At 43.8% G+C, this 17,293-nt stretch overlaps 1 protein-coding gene across 1 annotated transcript; it reads right to left on the bottom strand.

Moving 5' to 3' along the window:
* Nucleotides 1-1,258: 1,258 nt before the first annotated feature.
* On the bottom strand, nucleotides 1,259-17,259 carry SENP3 (SUMO specific peptidase 3). The gene is made up of 11 exons (XM_072920523.1): nucleotides 17,243-17,259; nucleotides 14,647-15,045; nucleotides 13,902-14,116; nucleotides 12,468-12,579; nucleotides 10,599-10,746; nucleotides 9,081-9,128; nucleotides 8,213-8,290; nucleotides 5,893-6,030; nucleotides 4,570-4,653; nucleotides 3,489-3,539; nucleotides 1,259-2,373 (listed from the first exon to the last, which is right to left on the bottom strand). The coding sequence occupies exons 1-11, from the start codon at nucleotides 17,257-17,259 to the stop codon at nucleotides 2,263-2,265; spliced, it is 1,401 nt and encodes a 466-aa protein (XP_072776624.1). The 3' UTR covers nucleotides 1,259-2,262.
* Nucleotides 17,260-17,293: the final 34 nt, after the last annotated feature.

Raw genomic sequence — 17,293 nt, 5'->3', positions numbered from 1 at the left:
CGCCGCGCGCTGATTGGCGGAGCGCCGCGCGCGCTTCGGGACAATGGGAGAAGGGGCGTGGCCACGCGGTTGGGTTAAACCATTAAGGGGAGGGGGGGGGAAAAAATCAAAATTTTGGGCTAAATGGGAGAGGCCAAAATGGATTTTGGGGGGAAACCCCAAAAAAAAGAAAAGGGGTGGAGGGGCTCTTAAAGGGGCCGCGCACGGGAATTGTGGTGGGGGAGGGGAAGGGGAGGTGGGCGGTGCTTCCCCCTCCCCCCCCCCCCCCCGCGGCGGAATGGGTCAGTCCCGCCCGGAACGGCGGATCGGAATTGGGCGAAAATGGCCCAAAAATGGCCCAAAATGACCCCAAAAATGGCCCAAAATGTCTTAAAAAATGGGCCGGGAAATGTCCCAAAACTCATCCAAAAAATGTCCCAAAATGACGCGAAAAAATGTCCCAAAATGACGCAAAAAAGTCCAAAAATATCGCAGGAAAAGTGACAAAATCTCCCCCAAAAATGTCACAAAAAAGTCCCAAAATCCCCCCAAAAATGTCCCAAAACTTCCAAAAAAATTTCACAAAGATGTCCCAAAATCCCGCCCAAAAAAATTCCCAAAAATATTCAAAATTTCCCCCAAAATATTCCAAAATCCACCTCAGCACTGTCCCAAAAATGTCCCAAAATCCCCCCAAAAAATGTCCCAAAATTCCGCGAAAAGGTCCCAAAATTCCCCCCAAAAAATCTCCCAAAATGCCCCAAAAAATCTCCAAAAAAAGTCTCAAAATTCCCAAAAAATCCCCCCAAAAATGTCCCAAAATCCTCCCAAAAATGTCCCAAAATATCCATAAAAATATCACAAAGATGTCCCAAAATCCCCCCCAAAAAATGTCCAAAAATCCCCTCAAAAAACTCCCAAAAATATTCAAAAATTCCCCCAAATATTCCAAAATTCACCTCAACAATGTCCCAAAAATGTCCCAAAATCCCCACAAAAAAGTCCCAAAATTCCGCCAAAAATGTCCAAAATCCCCACAAAAAATATCCCAAAATCCCCCAAAACTGTCCCAAAATTCCTCCCAAAAAATCTCCCAAAATGCCCCCAAAAAACTGTCCCAAAATTCCTCCCAAAAAATCTCCCAAAATGCCCCAAAAAATCTCCCAAAAAATGTCCCAAAATTCCCCAAAATTCCTCCCAAAAAACCCAAAATTCCCCCAAAATTGCCCCAAAATTCCTCCCAAACTCCCCCTCCCCTCCCCCACCCCCAGAGCCAAAATTTGGGATTTTTTTCTCTTTTTATTCCCAAAATTTTTCTGCAACGGCCCCGAAAAGAAAAATTCGGGGAAATTCGGGGAAATTTTTGGAAATTTGGGGAAATTTGGGGAAATTTGGGGGAATTTAAGGAGCCCAAAACCTCCCCGGCCCCTCCCCCACCCCCAAAATGGGAATTTTTGGGAATTTTGGGGGAATTTTTGGAGAATATTTTGATTTTTTGGGAATTTTTTGAGATTTTTTGGGGGGAATTTTGGGAATTTTTGGAGAATTTTTTTGGGGAGATTTTTTTTTTTTGCAATTTTTGGAGATTTTTGAGGAAATTTTGAGAATTTTTGGGGTGATTTTGTGGAATTTTTGGCGAATTTTTGGAATTTGGGGGAATTTTTCAGATTTTTTTGGCATTTTGGGAATTTTGGGGGAAAATTTGGGAATTTATGGGGAATTTTTTGGGAACGGGGAATTTTGGGGAATTTTTGGAGAATTTGGAGAATTTTTGGGTAATTTTTGGAGTTTTTGGGGAATTTTTGTGGGTTTTTTGGGGATTTTTCAGTGGTTTTTTTGACTTTTTCTTGGGGTTTTTTTTGCAGCTTTTTGGGATTTTTCGGGGGTTTTTTTTGGGGGGATTTTTCCAATTTTTCAGAATCCCAAAAATTCCCAAAATTTTGGGCCCATTAAGCCCCGCCCCCCTCCCTTAAACCCCGCCCACACCGTTCCAAAAATTCCCATTTTTTCCCCATTTTGAGGCCGATTTCCGCGGGTTTTTTTGCATTTTTCTGAGAATTTTTTTGGGAATTTTCAAATTTTTCAGGAATCCAAAAAATTCCCAAAATTTTGGGCCCATTAAGCCCCGCCCACCTCCTTTAAGCCCCGCCCACCTCCGCCAAAATTCACATTTTTTGCCGTATTTTGGCCGTTCTGAGCCCGATTTCCGCGCGGTTTTTTGCGTTTTTTTGGGGTTTTTTTTGGGATTTGGGAATTTGGGAGGAATTCCCAAAATTTTGGGGGTCAAAGGGCGAGTTGGCAGTGGCAGAGCTCCTTGTACATCAGGCGGCGCAGGTGGGGCATGTCCTGCTGCGTGAAGCTGAACGGGCGGCCCAGGGCCAGGAATTTGCAGTACTGGGGGGACAAAAAAACCCAAAAATATCAGGATTTACCCCAAAAAATTTGCCCCCAAAAATCCCAAAATTCAGCCCAAAATCCCTCCTGAAAATCCAGCCAGAATTGCCTGAAAAATGCCCCAAAAAACCCGAAATTCCGCCCAAAAATCCGCCCCAAAAATCCCAAAATTCCTCCTAAAAATCCACCCCAAAAATTCCAAAAATTCTCCCAAAAATCCACCCCAAAAATCCCAAAATTCTTTCCAAAAATCCACCCCAAATAGCCCCAAAAATCCACCAAATTTCCCCCAAAATTCCCCAAAAAATCCACCCCAAATCCGCCCCAAAATTCCAGAAATTCTCCCAAAAATCCACCCCAAAAATCCCAAAATTGTGCCAAAAATTTCCCCCAAATATCCCAGAATTCCCTTAAAATTCATCCAAAAAATTCCCCCCCAAAATTCCACCCCAAATCCCCCCAAAAATTCCAGAAATTCTCCCAAAAATCCACCCCAAAAATCCCAAAATTCCTCCCAGAAATCCACCCCAAAAATCCCAAAAGTTCCCCCAAATATCCCAAAATTCCTCCCAAAAATCCACCCAGAATAACCCCAAAAATCCACCAAATTTCCCCCAAAATTCCCCCCCAAATCCACCCCAAATTCCCCCAAAATTCAAAAAAAACCCAAAATTCCTGAATTTCCCCAAAAATCCCCTCCAAATTCACCCAAAATTCCCCTTAAAACTCCCCAAAATCCCCCAAAATTCAGCCAAAATTCCCCCAAATTTTCCCCAAAATCCCAAAAATCCCCAAATTTCCCCAAAAATTAACCTTAAAACCCCACATAACCCAAAATTCCACCAAAATTCTCAAATTTCCCCCAAAATCTACTCCAAAATTCCCCTTAAAACCCCCAAAATCCCTCAAAAAATCCCAAATTTCCCCACAAAATACCCCAAAATTCCCAAATTTCTCCAAAAATCCCCTCAATTCCACAAAAAATCCCCAAATTTTTACCGAATTTCCCCCTAAATCCCCAAATTTCCCCAAAAATTCCCCAAATTATCCCAAATTTTCCCTGAATTTCTCCAAAATTTCCCAAAATTTCCCCAAAATTCCCGAATTTCGCTCACCTGCAGCACGAAGGCGCCGCAGTCGCTGTCGTTGTTCTGCCGGGCCACGTTCTGGGGGAAAAAAACCAAAATTTGAGGATTTTTGGGATTTTCAGGAATTTTGGGAATTTGGGGGGGATTTTTGGTGAATTTTGGGGATTTTTTGGTTTTTTGGGGGGGATTTTTTGGGGTTTTTTAGGAGATTTTGTGGGGGATTTTTAGGGGATTTTTGGGAGTTTTTAGGGGATTTTTAGGGTATTTTGTGGAGAATTTTGGGATTTTTTTGGGGGATTTTCAGGGGATTTTCGGGAGATTTTCGGGGAATTTCTGGGGATTTTCAGGAGATTTTTGGAAGATTTTCGGGGGATTTTCAGGAGATTTTCGGGGGATTTTTGGGATATTTTCGGGAGATTTTCAGGAGATTTTTGGGGAATTTACGGGGGATTTTCGGAGGATTTTCGGGAGATTTTCGGGAGATTTTTGGGGGATTTTCGGGGGACTTCCGGGAGATTTTTGAGGCATTTTCAGGAGATTTTTGGGGGATTTTCGGGACATTTTCCAGGAGATTTTTGGGGGATTTTCGGGAGATTTTTGGGGGATTTTCGGGTCATTTTCAGGAGATACTTGGGGGATTTTTGGGGGATTTTCAGGGGATTTTCGGGGGATTTTTGGGGGATTTTTGGGGGATTTTTGGGATATTTTCGGGAGATTTTCAGGAGATTTTTGGGGGATTTTTGGGGGATTTTCAGGAGATTTTCGGGGGATTTTCTGGAGATTTTTGGGGGATTTTCAAAGGATTTCTGGGAGATTTTTTGAGCATTTTCAGGAGATTTTCGAGAGATTTTCGGGGCATTTTCAGGAGATTTTTGGAGGATTTTTGGGAGATTTTCGTGAGATTTTCGGGAGATTTTTGGGGAATTTTCAGGGCATTTTCTGAAAATTTTCGAAAGATTTTTGGGGGATTTTTGAGGGATTTTCGGGAGATTTTCAGGGGATTTTCGGGGCATTTCCGTGGGATTTTTGGCAGATTTTCGGGACACTTTTGTGCCATTCCCGGGGACGTTTTTGGGTGAATTTCGGGGGATTTCGGGCCCCCTCTGACCATTTTGAAGGCGCCCCTCCATCCCTCGCGGAAATCCGGCCGCTCCTTCTTGTCCGCCTCCGCCTGCAGGTAGCGGCAGATGTGCTGTGGGCGGGGCCAAAAAAGGGGCGTGGTCAGCGGGTTTGGCCCCTCCCACTCTGACCACGCCCCCTCATTAATTCACCATCAAGCCCCGCCCACTAAACTCAGGCCACGCCCTCTAATTGTGAAGCCACGCCCCCTGAAAGTGAAGCCACGCCCATTTATTGAGGCTCCTCCCACCCATTAAGCCACGCCGACTTGCCACACCCAATCAGACTCCACCCCCATTAAGCCACGCCCACTTGCCACACCCCCTTAGGCCCCTCCCACCCTTTAATTAGCACAAATTTTAATGAGTTATTTTTAAATTCACATCATAATTTGAATTCTTTGCCCGTCCAAGCCACACCCCTTTACTCATTAACATAACCACGCCCCCTTTTGGATTGACCACGCCCACATTTAGGGCCGGATTTAACCATTTTTTGGACCACAATTATGCAAATTTTGGCCCAAAATAACAAGTGGGCGCGGTTAAATAAGAACCAATCCCCTCCAAATTTTAACCCTGTGGCCACGCCCCTTATTAGAATAACCACGCCCACTTTTGGACCCAAACCCCGCCCATTTAACCCATTTTTCCCCTGAATAAATTAAATTTTAACCCCAAAATAAAGAAATTATGGGGACAAATTCCAACCAAACCCACCCAAATTTTAACCCCATTTTTTGGGGAAGCCACGCCCCCTTTTGGAAAGCCACGCCCCCTTTTTGACCCAAACCCCGCCCACTTAACCCATTTTGCCCCAAAATAAATTAAATTTTAGCCCGAAATGAAGAACAGATGGGGAGAAATTCCAACTAAATCCACCCAAATTTTAACCCCGTTTTTTTGGGAGAATTTCTGGAATTTTGGGGGGGATTTGGGGTGGAATTCTGGGATATTTGGGGGGAATTTTGGGGCCATTTTTGGGACGATTTGGAGCAGATTTTTGGGAGGAATTTCGGGATTTTTTGGGAGAATTTTTGGCATATTTTTGGGACGATTTGGGTGGATTTTTTGGGAGGAATTTTTGGATTTTTTTGGGGATTATCAGGGCGAATCTTGGTGGATTTTCTGGAGGGGTTTTGGGGTGAATTTTGGGATTTTTGGGGTGGATTTTTGGGAGGAATTTTTTTTATTTTTTGGGCAGATTTTTAGTAGGGAAATTTGGGTTTTTTGGGGCATTTTTCAGGCGATTCTCGCTGGATTTTCGGGGGGGATTTTGGGCTGAATTTTGGCATTTTTGGGGCCCCGCCCACCTTGGGGCAGCGGCGGTTGAGGGTTCGCTGGGAGTCGAAGTAGGTGATGGTTCTGCGCCCCACGTCCACGGCCACCAGCGACCAGTGAACCTCCAGGTGGATGGGGATCAGCAGCAGCTCCTTCCCGAAAATGTCCACCTGCCAAAAATACCGAAAACGGAACCGAAATAGTCAAAATGGAGCGAAAACGGCATGAAAATAACGAAAACGGCCCAAAAAACAGCATGAAATAACCAAAAAAAGCACATAAAACAGTTGGAAATAACCAAAAACGGCCCAAAAAACCAGCCTGAAATACCCAAATCCAGCCAAAAAAAACAGCCCGAAATACCCCAAAATAAACAAAAAACAGCCCAAAATACCCAAAAATACACAAAAAACAGCCTGAAATACCCATAAATAAACAAAAAATTAACAAAAAACAGCCCAAAATGCCCAAAAATAAACAAAAAACAGCCCAAAATAACCAAAAAGAAACAAAAAACACTGAAAACAGCGTGGAAATACTGAAAATAGCCTGAAAATTCCAAAAATGGCCTGAAAATACCCAAAATAGACTGAAAATACCCAAAATAGACTGAAAATACCAAAAACGGACCAAAAATACTGAAAACTGCCTAAAAACAAGCCCAAAATACCCCAAAAAACCCAAAAAACACCGAAAACGGCCAAAAAATACTGAAAATAGCTCAAAAATACCAAAAATAGCCAGAAAATAAGAAAAATAGCCCGAAAATACCGAAAACAGCCCAAAAATACTGAAAATGGACCAAAAACCAGCCCAAAATACCCAAAAATAAACAGAAAACACCGAAAACAGCCAAAAAATACTGAAAATAGCCAAAAAATACCGAAAAAAGCCTGAAAATACCAAAAAAAGCCCGAAAATACAGAAAACGGCCCAAAAATACTGAAAACAACCAAAACCGGCAGAAAATTCCCAAAATTAAACAAAAAACAGCCCAAAATAGCCAAAAATAAACAAAAAACAGTGAAAACAGCCCGGAAATACCAAAAGCAGCCCTAAAATTCCAAAAATGGCCCGAAAATACCGAAAACAGCCCTAAACTACCGAAAATGGCCCGAAAGTACCAAAAACAGCACAAAAATCAGCCCGAAATACCCAAAAATAAACAAAAAGCACTGAAAACAGCCTGAAAATACCGAAAATAGCCCAAAAATACTGAAAAGAGCCCAAAATAACCAAAAATGGTCCGAAAATACCAAAAACAGCCGAAAAACAAGCCCAAAATACCCAAAAATAAACAAAAAACCACTGAAAACAGCCCGGAAATACTGAAAATAGCTCAAAAATACCGAAAAAAGCCTGAAAATACTGAAAAAAGCCTAAAATACCGAAAGCTGTCCAAAAATTCCAAAAGCAGTCCAAAAATACCAAAAACAGCCCCAAAACCAGCTCAAAATACCCAAAAATAAACAAAAAACAGCCCAAAATACCCAAAAATAAACAAAAACAACCGAAAACGGCCCAAAAATACAGAAAACAGCCCAAAAATACCAAAAAAAGCCCCAAAAAAATTGTAAACAGCCAAAAAATACTGAAAACAGCCAGAACCGGCCCAAAATACCCAAAAATAAACAAAAAACAGCTCAAAATAGCCAGAAATAAACAAAACCCACTAAAACAGTCCAAAAATACCTAAAATGGCCCAAAAATACCAAAAACAGCCTAAAAATACGAAAAACAGCCCAAAAATACTCAAAACATCCCAAAACCAGCCCGAAATTCCTGAAGTTAAACAAAAACCACGGAAAACAGCCCAAAAATACCTAAAATAGCCTAAAAAAATGAAAGCAGCCCAAAAAAAACCCTGAAATACCCAAAAAAACCTGAAAATAACCACAAAAACAGCCAAAACCCCCTCAAATCCCCAGAAAAAATAAAAAAAAAAAAAATCACTTTAAAAATCCCCACAGTTCCTGGAAAATCCCAAAAAATTCCCCAAAAAATTCTTGCAAATTTATTCCAAAAATTTCCTCCAAAAAAATCCCGAATTCCCCACTTTGAATGTCCCAAAACCGCCTCCGAAACCACCAAAAAAAATGATGAAAAAAACCCTAAAAAATGGCAGAAAAAGCCCAATAAATTAATCAAAAATCCCCAAAAATTCCCAATGACCACGCCCACACCTGGCCACGCCCACACCTGGCCACACCCATACAGGACCACACCCATTTAAGCCCCTCCCCCTTTATTTTATTGGTCCCGCCCTTTGCTTAGAGCCACGCCCACACCTGTAGGAATCTTCACCTGGCCACGCCCACACCTGGCCACGCCCATTTAAGCCCCGCCCCTCACGTTTTTGGTCCAGCGCTGGACGCCCTCGTAGCCGCGGGTGCGAAGTTTGTCGTAGAAAAAGGAGTTGAAGAAATGGACCTGAAAGGGGGGGGAGGGGCTCACCTGAGACACGCCCACCTCGGCTGGGACCACGCCCACCTCACGTGGGACACGCCCATCCCGTGAGGGACACGCTCATAACACCTGGGCCACACCTTTGGACACGCCCACCTCACCTGGACACGCCCACCTCACCTGGGACATGCCCAGGGACACGCCCACCTCACCTGGACACACCCACCTCACCTGGGACACGCCCAGGGACACGCCCACCTCACCTGGACCACGCCCATCGCACCTGGGACACGCCCTGTGACACGCCCACCTCACCTGGGACACGCCCACCACACCTGGGACACGCCCACCCCACATTGGACACGCCCACCTCACCTGGGACCACGCCCATCGCACCTGGGACACGCCCACCACACCTGGGACACACCTTTGGACACGCCCACCTCACCTGGGACACGCCCAAGGACACGCCCACCTCACCTGGACACACCTGGGACACGCCCACCACACCTGGGACACGCCCATCACACCTGGGACACACCCATGGACATGCCCACCTCACCTGGACACGCCCACCTCACCTGGACACTCAAAGGGACACGCCCACCTCACCTGGGACACACCTTTTGCCACGCCCACCTCACCTGGACACACTCTTGGACACGCCCACCTCACCTGGACACACCTTTGGACACGCCCACCTAAACTGGAACACGCCCACCTCACCTGGACACGCCCACCTCACCTGGGACACGCCCACCTCACCTGGGACACGCCCACCCGGGCCCCGCCCCCTCAGGCCCCGCCCCCTGACCTTGTCGGGCACGGCGTCCATCACCAGGTCCCCGTACATGTTCATCACCTGCGGGGACCCGAAATAACCCAAAATATACAAAAATTAACCCAAATCTCCAAAAGTAACCAAAAACCCGGCAAAACCACCAAAAGTATCCCAAAAACAGCCCAAAAAATACCCCCAAAACAAGGAAAAATTCCCCAAAAAATCCCAAAATCCTCCCAAAAAATTGCCCAAAAAATCCCAAAAATTCCCCAAAAAATCCCCAAAAAATCCCCAAAAATCCCCAGAAAATCCCCAGAAAATCCCCAAAAAAATCCCCCAAAAATTCCCAAAAAACCCCAAAAAATGCCAAAAAAATCCCCAAAAAATCCCTAAAAAAATCCCAAAAAAAATCTCAAAAATTCCCCAGAAAATCCCCAAACAATCCAAAAAATTCCACAGAAAATCCCAAAAATTTCCCAAAAAATCCCCCAAAAAATCCCCCCAAAATCACAAAAATTTCCCAGAAAACCCCCACAAATCCCAAAAAAAATCCCAAAAATACCACCAAAAAGTCCCAAAAAATCCCAAAAATTCCCCAGAAATTCCCAAAAATCCCCCAAAAATAAAAAAATCCCCAAAAAATTCCAAATAACCCCCAAGAAATCTCCCAAAAAATCCCAAATAATTCCCAAAAATCCCCCCAAAAAAATCCCAAAAATTTCCGAAAAAATCCCAACAATTTCCAAAAAAACCCCTAAAGAATCCCCAAAAAAAACCCAAAAAATCCCAAACATTTCCCCAAAAATCCCTCAAAAATGTCCCATAAAATCCCCCAAAAATCCCAAATAAAATGCGAAAAAATCATTAAAAATCCCCCAAAAAATCCTCAAGATTCCCCAAAAATCCCAAAAATTCCCAAAAAAAATCCCCAAAAATCCCAAAAAACCCCAAGAAATCCCAAAAAAATCCCAATAAATCCCTCAAAAAATCCCTATAATTCCCCAGAAAATCAAAAAAAAATCCCAAAAATCCCCCAAAAATTCCCAGAAGTCCCCCAAAAAATCCCCAAAAATCCCCAAAAATCCCACAAAAAATCCAAAAAAAATCCCAAAAAAATCCCAAAAAAACCACAAAGAAATCCCCAAAAAGCCCCAAAAAAATCCAAAAAAGACCCCAAAAAATCCCTAAAAAACGCCAAAAATTTCCCTAAAAACCCCTAAAAATCCCCAAAAAAACCCCCAAAAAATCCCAAACATTTCTCCAAAAACCCCCATAAATCCCAAAAATTCCCAAAAAAAATCCCAAAAATTCCCCAAAAAACCCCAAAAAATCACAATAAATCCTGAAAAAAATCCCCCAAAAATCCCCAAAATTCCCCCCAGACCTTCATAAACCACCCCAAAACCCAGGGAAAAAAACCCCAAAAATCCCAAATTAAATGTGAAAAAGTCATTAAAAATTCCCCCAAAAACCCCCCAAAAATCCCCCAAAAACCCCCAAAACCCCCCAAAACCCCCATTTTTCCCAAAATCCCCGTTTTTCACCCCGAACCTGGTCGTTGAGCCAGTTGGGGCCGTAGAGCGTCTGCAGGTCGTCCATGGTGAGCACGTGGCGCTTGTAGCTGACGCGGAACCCGCGGAGCAGCGCCGAGCCGGGGAGCCGCTGGTAGGACTGGAGCAGCTGCTGCACCGAGCCGCGCCTGGATCCCAAAAATAGCCCAAAAATAGGAGTTGGGGGTAGGGAAAATGGAAATAGAAAAATTAACGAGTTGTTTCCTAAAAAAAACCCCGGAAAAATCCGTGGAAAAATCGCGAAAAGAAGTCAAAAAAAGCCCAAAAAACAAAAAAAAATCTGTTTAAATTGACTCAGAATTCTCAAAGCCACACCAAAAAGCAAAATAAAACAGCCAAAAAAATCCACTGAAAAACAAAAAATAAAACCCAAAAAACCAAAAAAAAAACCCTCAAAAAAAACCCTCCAAAAAACACCGAAAATTCCCCCGTAATTACCAAAAAATTGAATTCCTGGAAAATGGAACGATAATTCCCAAAAAACAAATCTCAAAAGTAACAAAAAAAAATTACTGAAAAAATCCTGGAAAAATCCATGGAAAAATCCGTGCAATTGCGGAAAAAACAAACAAACAAAAAACCCAAAAAAATCAAAAAAAAAATCCCCGGAAAAATCGGTGAAAGGAAGGGGGAGAAATTGAAAAAAGGTTAAAAAATGATAAAAAAAATTTGGTTTAAATGATGCAGAATTCTCAAAACCGCCCCAAAAACCAAAATAAAACAGCCAAAAAAAACCCACCAAAAAAATAAAAAAAAATAACAAATCAAAAAAAAGCCACCCAAAACCACCTAAAATTCCACATAATTACCAAAAAAATAATTTAAAAAAAAAATCTCTTTAAATGACCCAGAATTCCCAAAACAACCCACTGAAAATAAAATAAACTAAAAACAAAAAAAAACCCTCAAAAAACCGCGTAAAATTTCCCGTAATTAACAAAAAAATAGAACCTGGAATTCCTGGAAAATGGAACTGTAATTCCCAAAAAAAATTCTCAAAAAATAACCAAAAAAAAATTCCTGAAAAAATCCTGGAAAAATCTCCAAAAACATCAGTGAAAATGTGGAAAAAACAAACAAAAAAACCCCAAAAAATTCCCCCCAAAAAATACCCCAAAAAATCCATGAAAGAAACGGAAAGAAATCAAAAAAGCCCAAAAAAAACAAAAAAAAAAATCTGTTTAAATTGACCCAGAATTCCCAAAACAACCCCAAAAACAACCACCCAAAAAACCCATCACAAAGAAAACAAAACAAAAAAAACCAAAATAAAAACTCCAAGAAAAGGCACCAGGAGAAAATTAAAATTTCTCCCTAATTACCAAAAAAATGGAACCGAAATTCCCAAAAAAAATTTCTAAATAAAATCCCATAAATTCTAAAAAAAAATCTACAAAATTTCCCTAAAAATCCACTATATTCTCAAAAAAAATTCCCAAAAATTCACTAAAAATCCCCAATATTCTCAAAAAATCCCTAAAATTCCCTAAAAATCCCCAATATTTTTTAAAAAATCCCCCAAAAGTCCCTAAAAATTCACTATATTCTCAAAAAATTCCTAATATTCGCTAAAAATCCACTTTATTCTCAAAAAAAATCCTCAAAAGTACCCTAAAAATCAACTATAGTCTGAAAAAATCCCTAAAATTCCCTAAAAATCCCCAATATTCTTTAAAAAATCCCAAAAAATTCACTAAAAAACCACTTTATTCTCCAAAAAAATCCCAAAAAATTCACTAAAAATCGCCAAAAATCCCCCAAAAAAATTCCCAAATCCCCCTCCAGGAGCGCCCTGAAATTCCCAAAAAAATTCCCAAAAAAATTCCATAAAATTCCATAATTTTGGTACCTCTGGGGGGTGCTGAACTCCTGCTGGAAAATGTCCTCGAGTTTCTCCACGACCTCGTCGGCGCTGACGGGGATGAGGCTCCCGTAGGCCTGAAGGAACTCGTCCAGGATGCCTGGAGGCCCAAAATTCCCGAATTTACACCCAAAATTCCCGGAATTCCAGAGGCCCGGAAGAAAGGCCGAAAATCCCGCGAAAAATCCCGAAAAAATCCGACCGAAATCGGCAAAATTACACACAAAAATCGGCAAAATTACACCCCAAAATCGGCAAAATTCCACCCCAAAAATCCACAAAAATTCCACCCCAAAATCCGCAAAATTACACCCCAAAATCCACAAAAATGCCCCCCGGAAAATCAGAGAAATTCCAGTCGAAATCCACCCAAAATTCCCGAATTTACACCCGGAATTTAGAAAATCTCAAAAGGGACGGATAAAATCCCCAAAAATTCCAGAAAAAATTCTGGCCAAAATTCACAAAATTCCACCACAAAATCCAAAAAAATTCCCCCAGAAAATGAGAGAAATTCCAGTCGAAATCCACCCAAAATCCCTAAAAGTCCACCCAAAATCCCTAAAAGTCCACCCAAAATCCCTAAAATTCCACCCAAAATCCCAAAATTCCACCCAAAATCCCCAAAATTCCACCCAAAATCCCCAAAATTCGACCCCAAATCCGTGAAATCCCAAAATTCCACCCCAAATCCCCAAAATCCAGAAATTCGACCCAAATCCCCAAAAATCCCGCCCAAAATGCCCAAAATCCCTGAAATCTCACCCAAAATCCCCGAAATCCAAAAATTCCACCCAAAATCTTTAAATTTCCACCCAAAATCCCGAAAATTCGACCCCAAATCTGCGAAATCCCAAAATTCCACCCAAAATCCCAGAAATTCTACCAAAAATCCCCAAAACCCCAAATTTCCCCCTAAAATCCCTGAAATTCCACCCAAAATTCTGAAAATTCCACCCAAAATCCCCAAAATCCCAAAATTCCACCCAAAATCCCCCAAATTCTCAAACTTCCACCGAAAACCCCAAATTTCCACCCAAAATCCCCAAATTCCACCCAAAGCCCCCAAAATCCCAAAACTCCACCCAAAATCCCCGAAATCCAAAAATTCCACCCCAAATCCCCAAAAATTTCACCCAAAATCCCCGAAATACAGAAATTACATCCAAAATCCCCAAAATTCCACCCAAATTCTGCGAAATCCCAAAATTCCACCCAAAATCCCCAAAACCCCCAAATTTCCCCCAAATCCACCCGAAACCTCCCAAAATCCCCCCCAAAAATCCCCAAAATTTCCCTCCTTGATGACATCACCACCCCAAACCCCGCACTTGATGACATCACAACCCCGAACCCCGCCCCTGATGACGTCACCATTCCCGCTATGACGTCAGCGATGACATCATCGATGACGTCACTCACTCTGGACGCAGGTCACGTGCTCCTCCCGCAGGGGGGGGCTGGGCTGACCCCCGGGGGGCGTGGCCCGGGCGGGGGGCGTGGCCAAACCCGCCGGGGGGCGTGGCCCCGCCTCGGCCCCGCCCCCTCCGGTGACGTTGCTGATCAGGATTGGCCCCGGGCAGGGGGGGAGGGGCAGCCCGGGCCTGGCCCCGCCCCCAGACCGTTCAGGGCGGGACCTGAAAATTAAAAATTTAAATATTGGGGAGGGGGGAGGGGCTACAAATAGGCCACACCCCCCTAAAATTAGGGGGGTTAACCCCACCCCCCAATTTTGGCCCCCCCCTTATAAAGTTTAAGCTCCTCCCCCACCATTTAGGCCCCTCCCCCAGATTTTGGCCCCTCCCCCAAATTTAAGCCCCTAATTTATTTAAGCCCCTCCCAGAAATTTAAGCCCCACCCCCCATTTTGGCCCCTCCCCCAAATTTAAGCTCCTCCTAAATTTAGGCCCCTCCCCCAAATTTTATGCCCCTCCCCAAAATTTAAGCCCCTCCCACAATTTAAGCCCCTCCCCAAATTTAGGCCCCTCCCCAAATTAAAGCCCCACCCACCATTTAAACCACTCCCACAATTTAAGCCCCTCCCCTAAATTTTGGCCCCACCCACCAAATTTTGGCCCCTCCCTCAAATTTTAGCCCCACCCACAAAATTTTAGCCCCTCCTAAATTTAACCCCTCCCCCCAAACTTTAAGCCCCTCCCCCTCCTCACCTCCGTCCGCCCCCTCCCCCACCCCGGGCAGGGGGAGGGGCGCGTCCATGGCGGAAAGGGGCGTGGCCAGCGAAGAAAGGGGCGTGTCCATCGCCAGAAGGGGCGTGGCCAGCGACGAAAGGGGCGTGTCCATGGCGGGAAGGGGCGTGTCCAACCCCGCCAGTGGGCGGAGCATCCCCTCGCTCGGTTTTGATTGGACGAGGGGTTTGCCCCGCCCCTGGGTGGGCGTGGCCCGGCGTGGGCGTGGCCTGGCGCCCCAAAGCCCCGCCCCCCGGGATAAAAGGAGGCGGAGCCAACGGAAGAGGCGGAGCCGCCGCCCGCGGCGCCGGTAACAGCGAAGGGGGAGGGGCCTGTGCTGGCCACGCCCCCTGCCCGAGGCCACGCCCAATGAGGAGCGGTCAGGCCCCGCCCCCTCTGACAAAGGGGCGGGGCTTGGGGAAGCTCCGCCCATCCTGCCCGGCGTGGCTCCGCCCACTGGGGTGGGGCGGGGCGGGGCTTCCTTCATGGCCTGGGGGAGAGAGGGGGAAATTTGCATAAATTTGCATAAAATGTGCACGAAAAACCACCCGGAATTACCCCAAAAATATGAAAAATTTACCCTTAAAATTCCCCCCAAAAGTCCCAAAAATTCACCCAAAATTCCCATAAATTCACCCAAAATTTCCACAAAATCATGAAAAATTTACCCTCAGAATTCCCCCCAAAAGTCCCGAAAATTCTCCCAAAATTCCTAAAAATTCACCCAAAGTTTCCCCAAAAATTATGAAAAATTTACTCTCAAAATTCCTCCCAAAATTCTCAAAAATTCTCCCAAAATTCCCTCCAAAATTCTCAAAAATTCACCCAAAGTTTCCCCAAAATTGACCTCAAAATTCCACCTGAAATTCCCCAAAATCCGCAAAAATTCACCCAAAATATCCCCCAAATCCCCCCCCTTTCATTCACCAAATATTGAACCAAAATTCACCCAAAATTCACCCAAATCCACCCCAAATTTCCCCAAAATTCGCCCCAAAATTTCTCACCAAATTGACCTTAAACTTCCTCCCAAATTCCCCCAAAATTTCCCAAGATTCCACCCAAAATTCACCAAAAATTCCTCCCCAAAATGTCTCCCGAATTCCACAAAATTCACCCCAAAATTCCTCCCCAAACTGACCCCAAAATTACTAAAAAGTTCCCCAAAAATTCCCCAAAATTACCTCCAAAATTCCCCCAAAATTAACCCCAAATTCCCCCCCAAATTCACTCAAAATTGACCCAAAACTTTCTCCCAAAATTCCCCCCAAATTGACCTCAAAATTCACCCCAAAATTTCCAAAAATTCACCCAAAATTCACCCAAAATTTCCCCAAAATTCCTCACCGAATTGATCCCAAATTTTTCCCAAAATTGACCCCAAATTCACCCCAAATTCAACAAAATTTGCACAAAATTTCACCCAAAATTTACCCAAAATTCCACCAAAATTCACCCCAAAATTCTTCTCCAAATTGACCCCAAAGTTCCCCAAAAATTCCCCAAAATTAACCCCAAATTCCCCCCAAATTCACCCAAAATTGATCCAAAATGTTCTCCCAAAATTCCCCCCAAATTGACCTCAAAATTCACCCAAAATTTCCAAAAATTCACCCAAAATTTCCAAAAATTCACCCAAAATTTCCCTAAAATTCACCAAATTGATCCCAAAATTTTTCCCGAAATTCACCCCCAAATTCAACAAAATTCGCACAAAATTTCATTCAAAAATTACCCAAAATTCCACCCAAAATTCACCCCAGATTTTCCCCAAAATTCACCCAAATTCCCCACAAAATGTCTTCCAAAATTCCCCCAAAATTTTTTCCCCAAATTGACCCAAATTCACCCAAAATTTTGTCCCAAAATTTCCCCCCAAATTCACCCAAAATTCACCAAAACCTGCAAAAATTCCCCCAAATTTCATCCAAAATTCTCCAAATTGCCAAAATTACCCAAAGTTCCCCAAAATTACCCCGAATTTCCTCCAAATTTCCCCAAAATTCCCCAAATTAAAAAAAAATCCCAGAAAATTCTTCCCAAATTCCCCCAAATCCCAAAAATTTCACTCAAAATCCCCCAAAATTTTCACCAAACTTCCCCAAATTTCTCCAAAATTCCCCTAAATTTCCCCAAATCCCCAAAAATTCCCCCAAAATTTCCCTCAAATCCCCATAATCCCCCCAAAAATCGAATCGATCCGCCCCAAACCCCTTAAAATTCCCAAAAAAACCCCAAAAATTCCCAAAAAACCCCAAAATTCCCCCAAAATGCCCAAAATTCCCCTCAAATTTCCCCCACTCCGCCCCTCCCCCTCTCCCCCACCCCCCCCCCCACTCCCCGCGCCCCTCCCCCACTTTGGGCCCCTCCCCGGGTGGGATTTTTGGGGTTAATTTGGAGATTTTTGGGATTTTTTTGGGATTTTTTTGGGAATTTTTGGGCCCCGCGCTCACCCCGGGCCGGCCTCGCTCCCGGTGGGCGCTGGGCAGTGACGTCACCGCGCTCCACCAATCAGCGCCCTCGATGGAGACACGCCCCTTTTCAAACCACGCCCCCTTTTCCTCCACTTCCGCTTTACGCTTTCGCCGTCGCCATGACAACGAAACCGCCGCGGTGCATCATGGGATAG

This window comes from Taeniopygia guttata, chromosome 32, assembly GCF_048771995.1.
Source record: "Taeniopygia guttata chromosome 32, bTaeGut7.mat, whole genome shotgun sequence".
Lineage (NCBI taxonomy): Eukaryota > Metazoa > Chordata > Aves > Passeriformes > Estrildidae > Taeniopygia > Taeniopygia guttata.
This window is presented reverse-complemented; position numbering and strand designations above follow the sequence as displayed.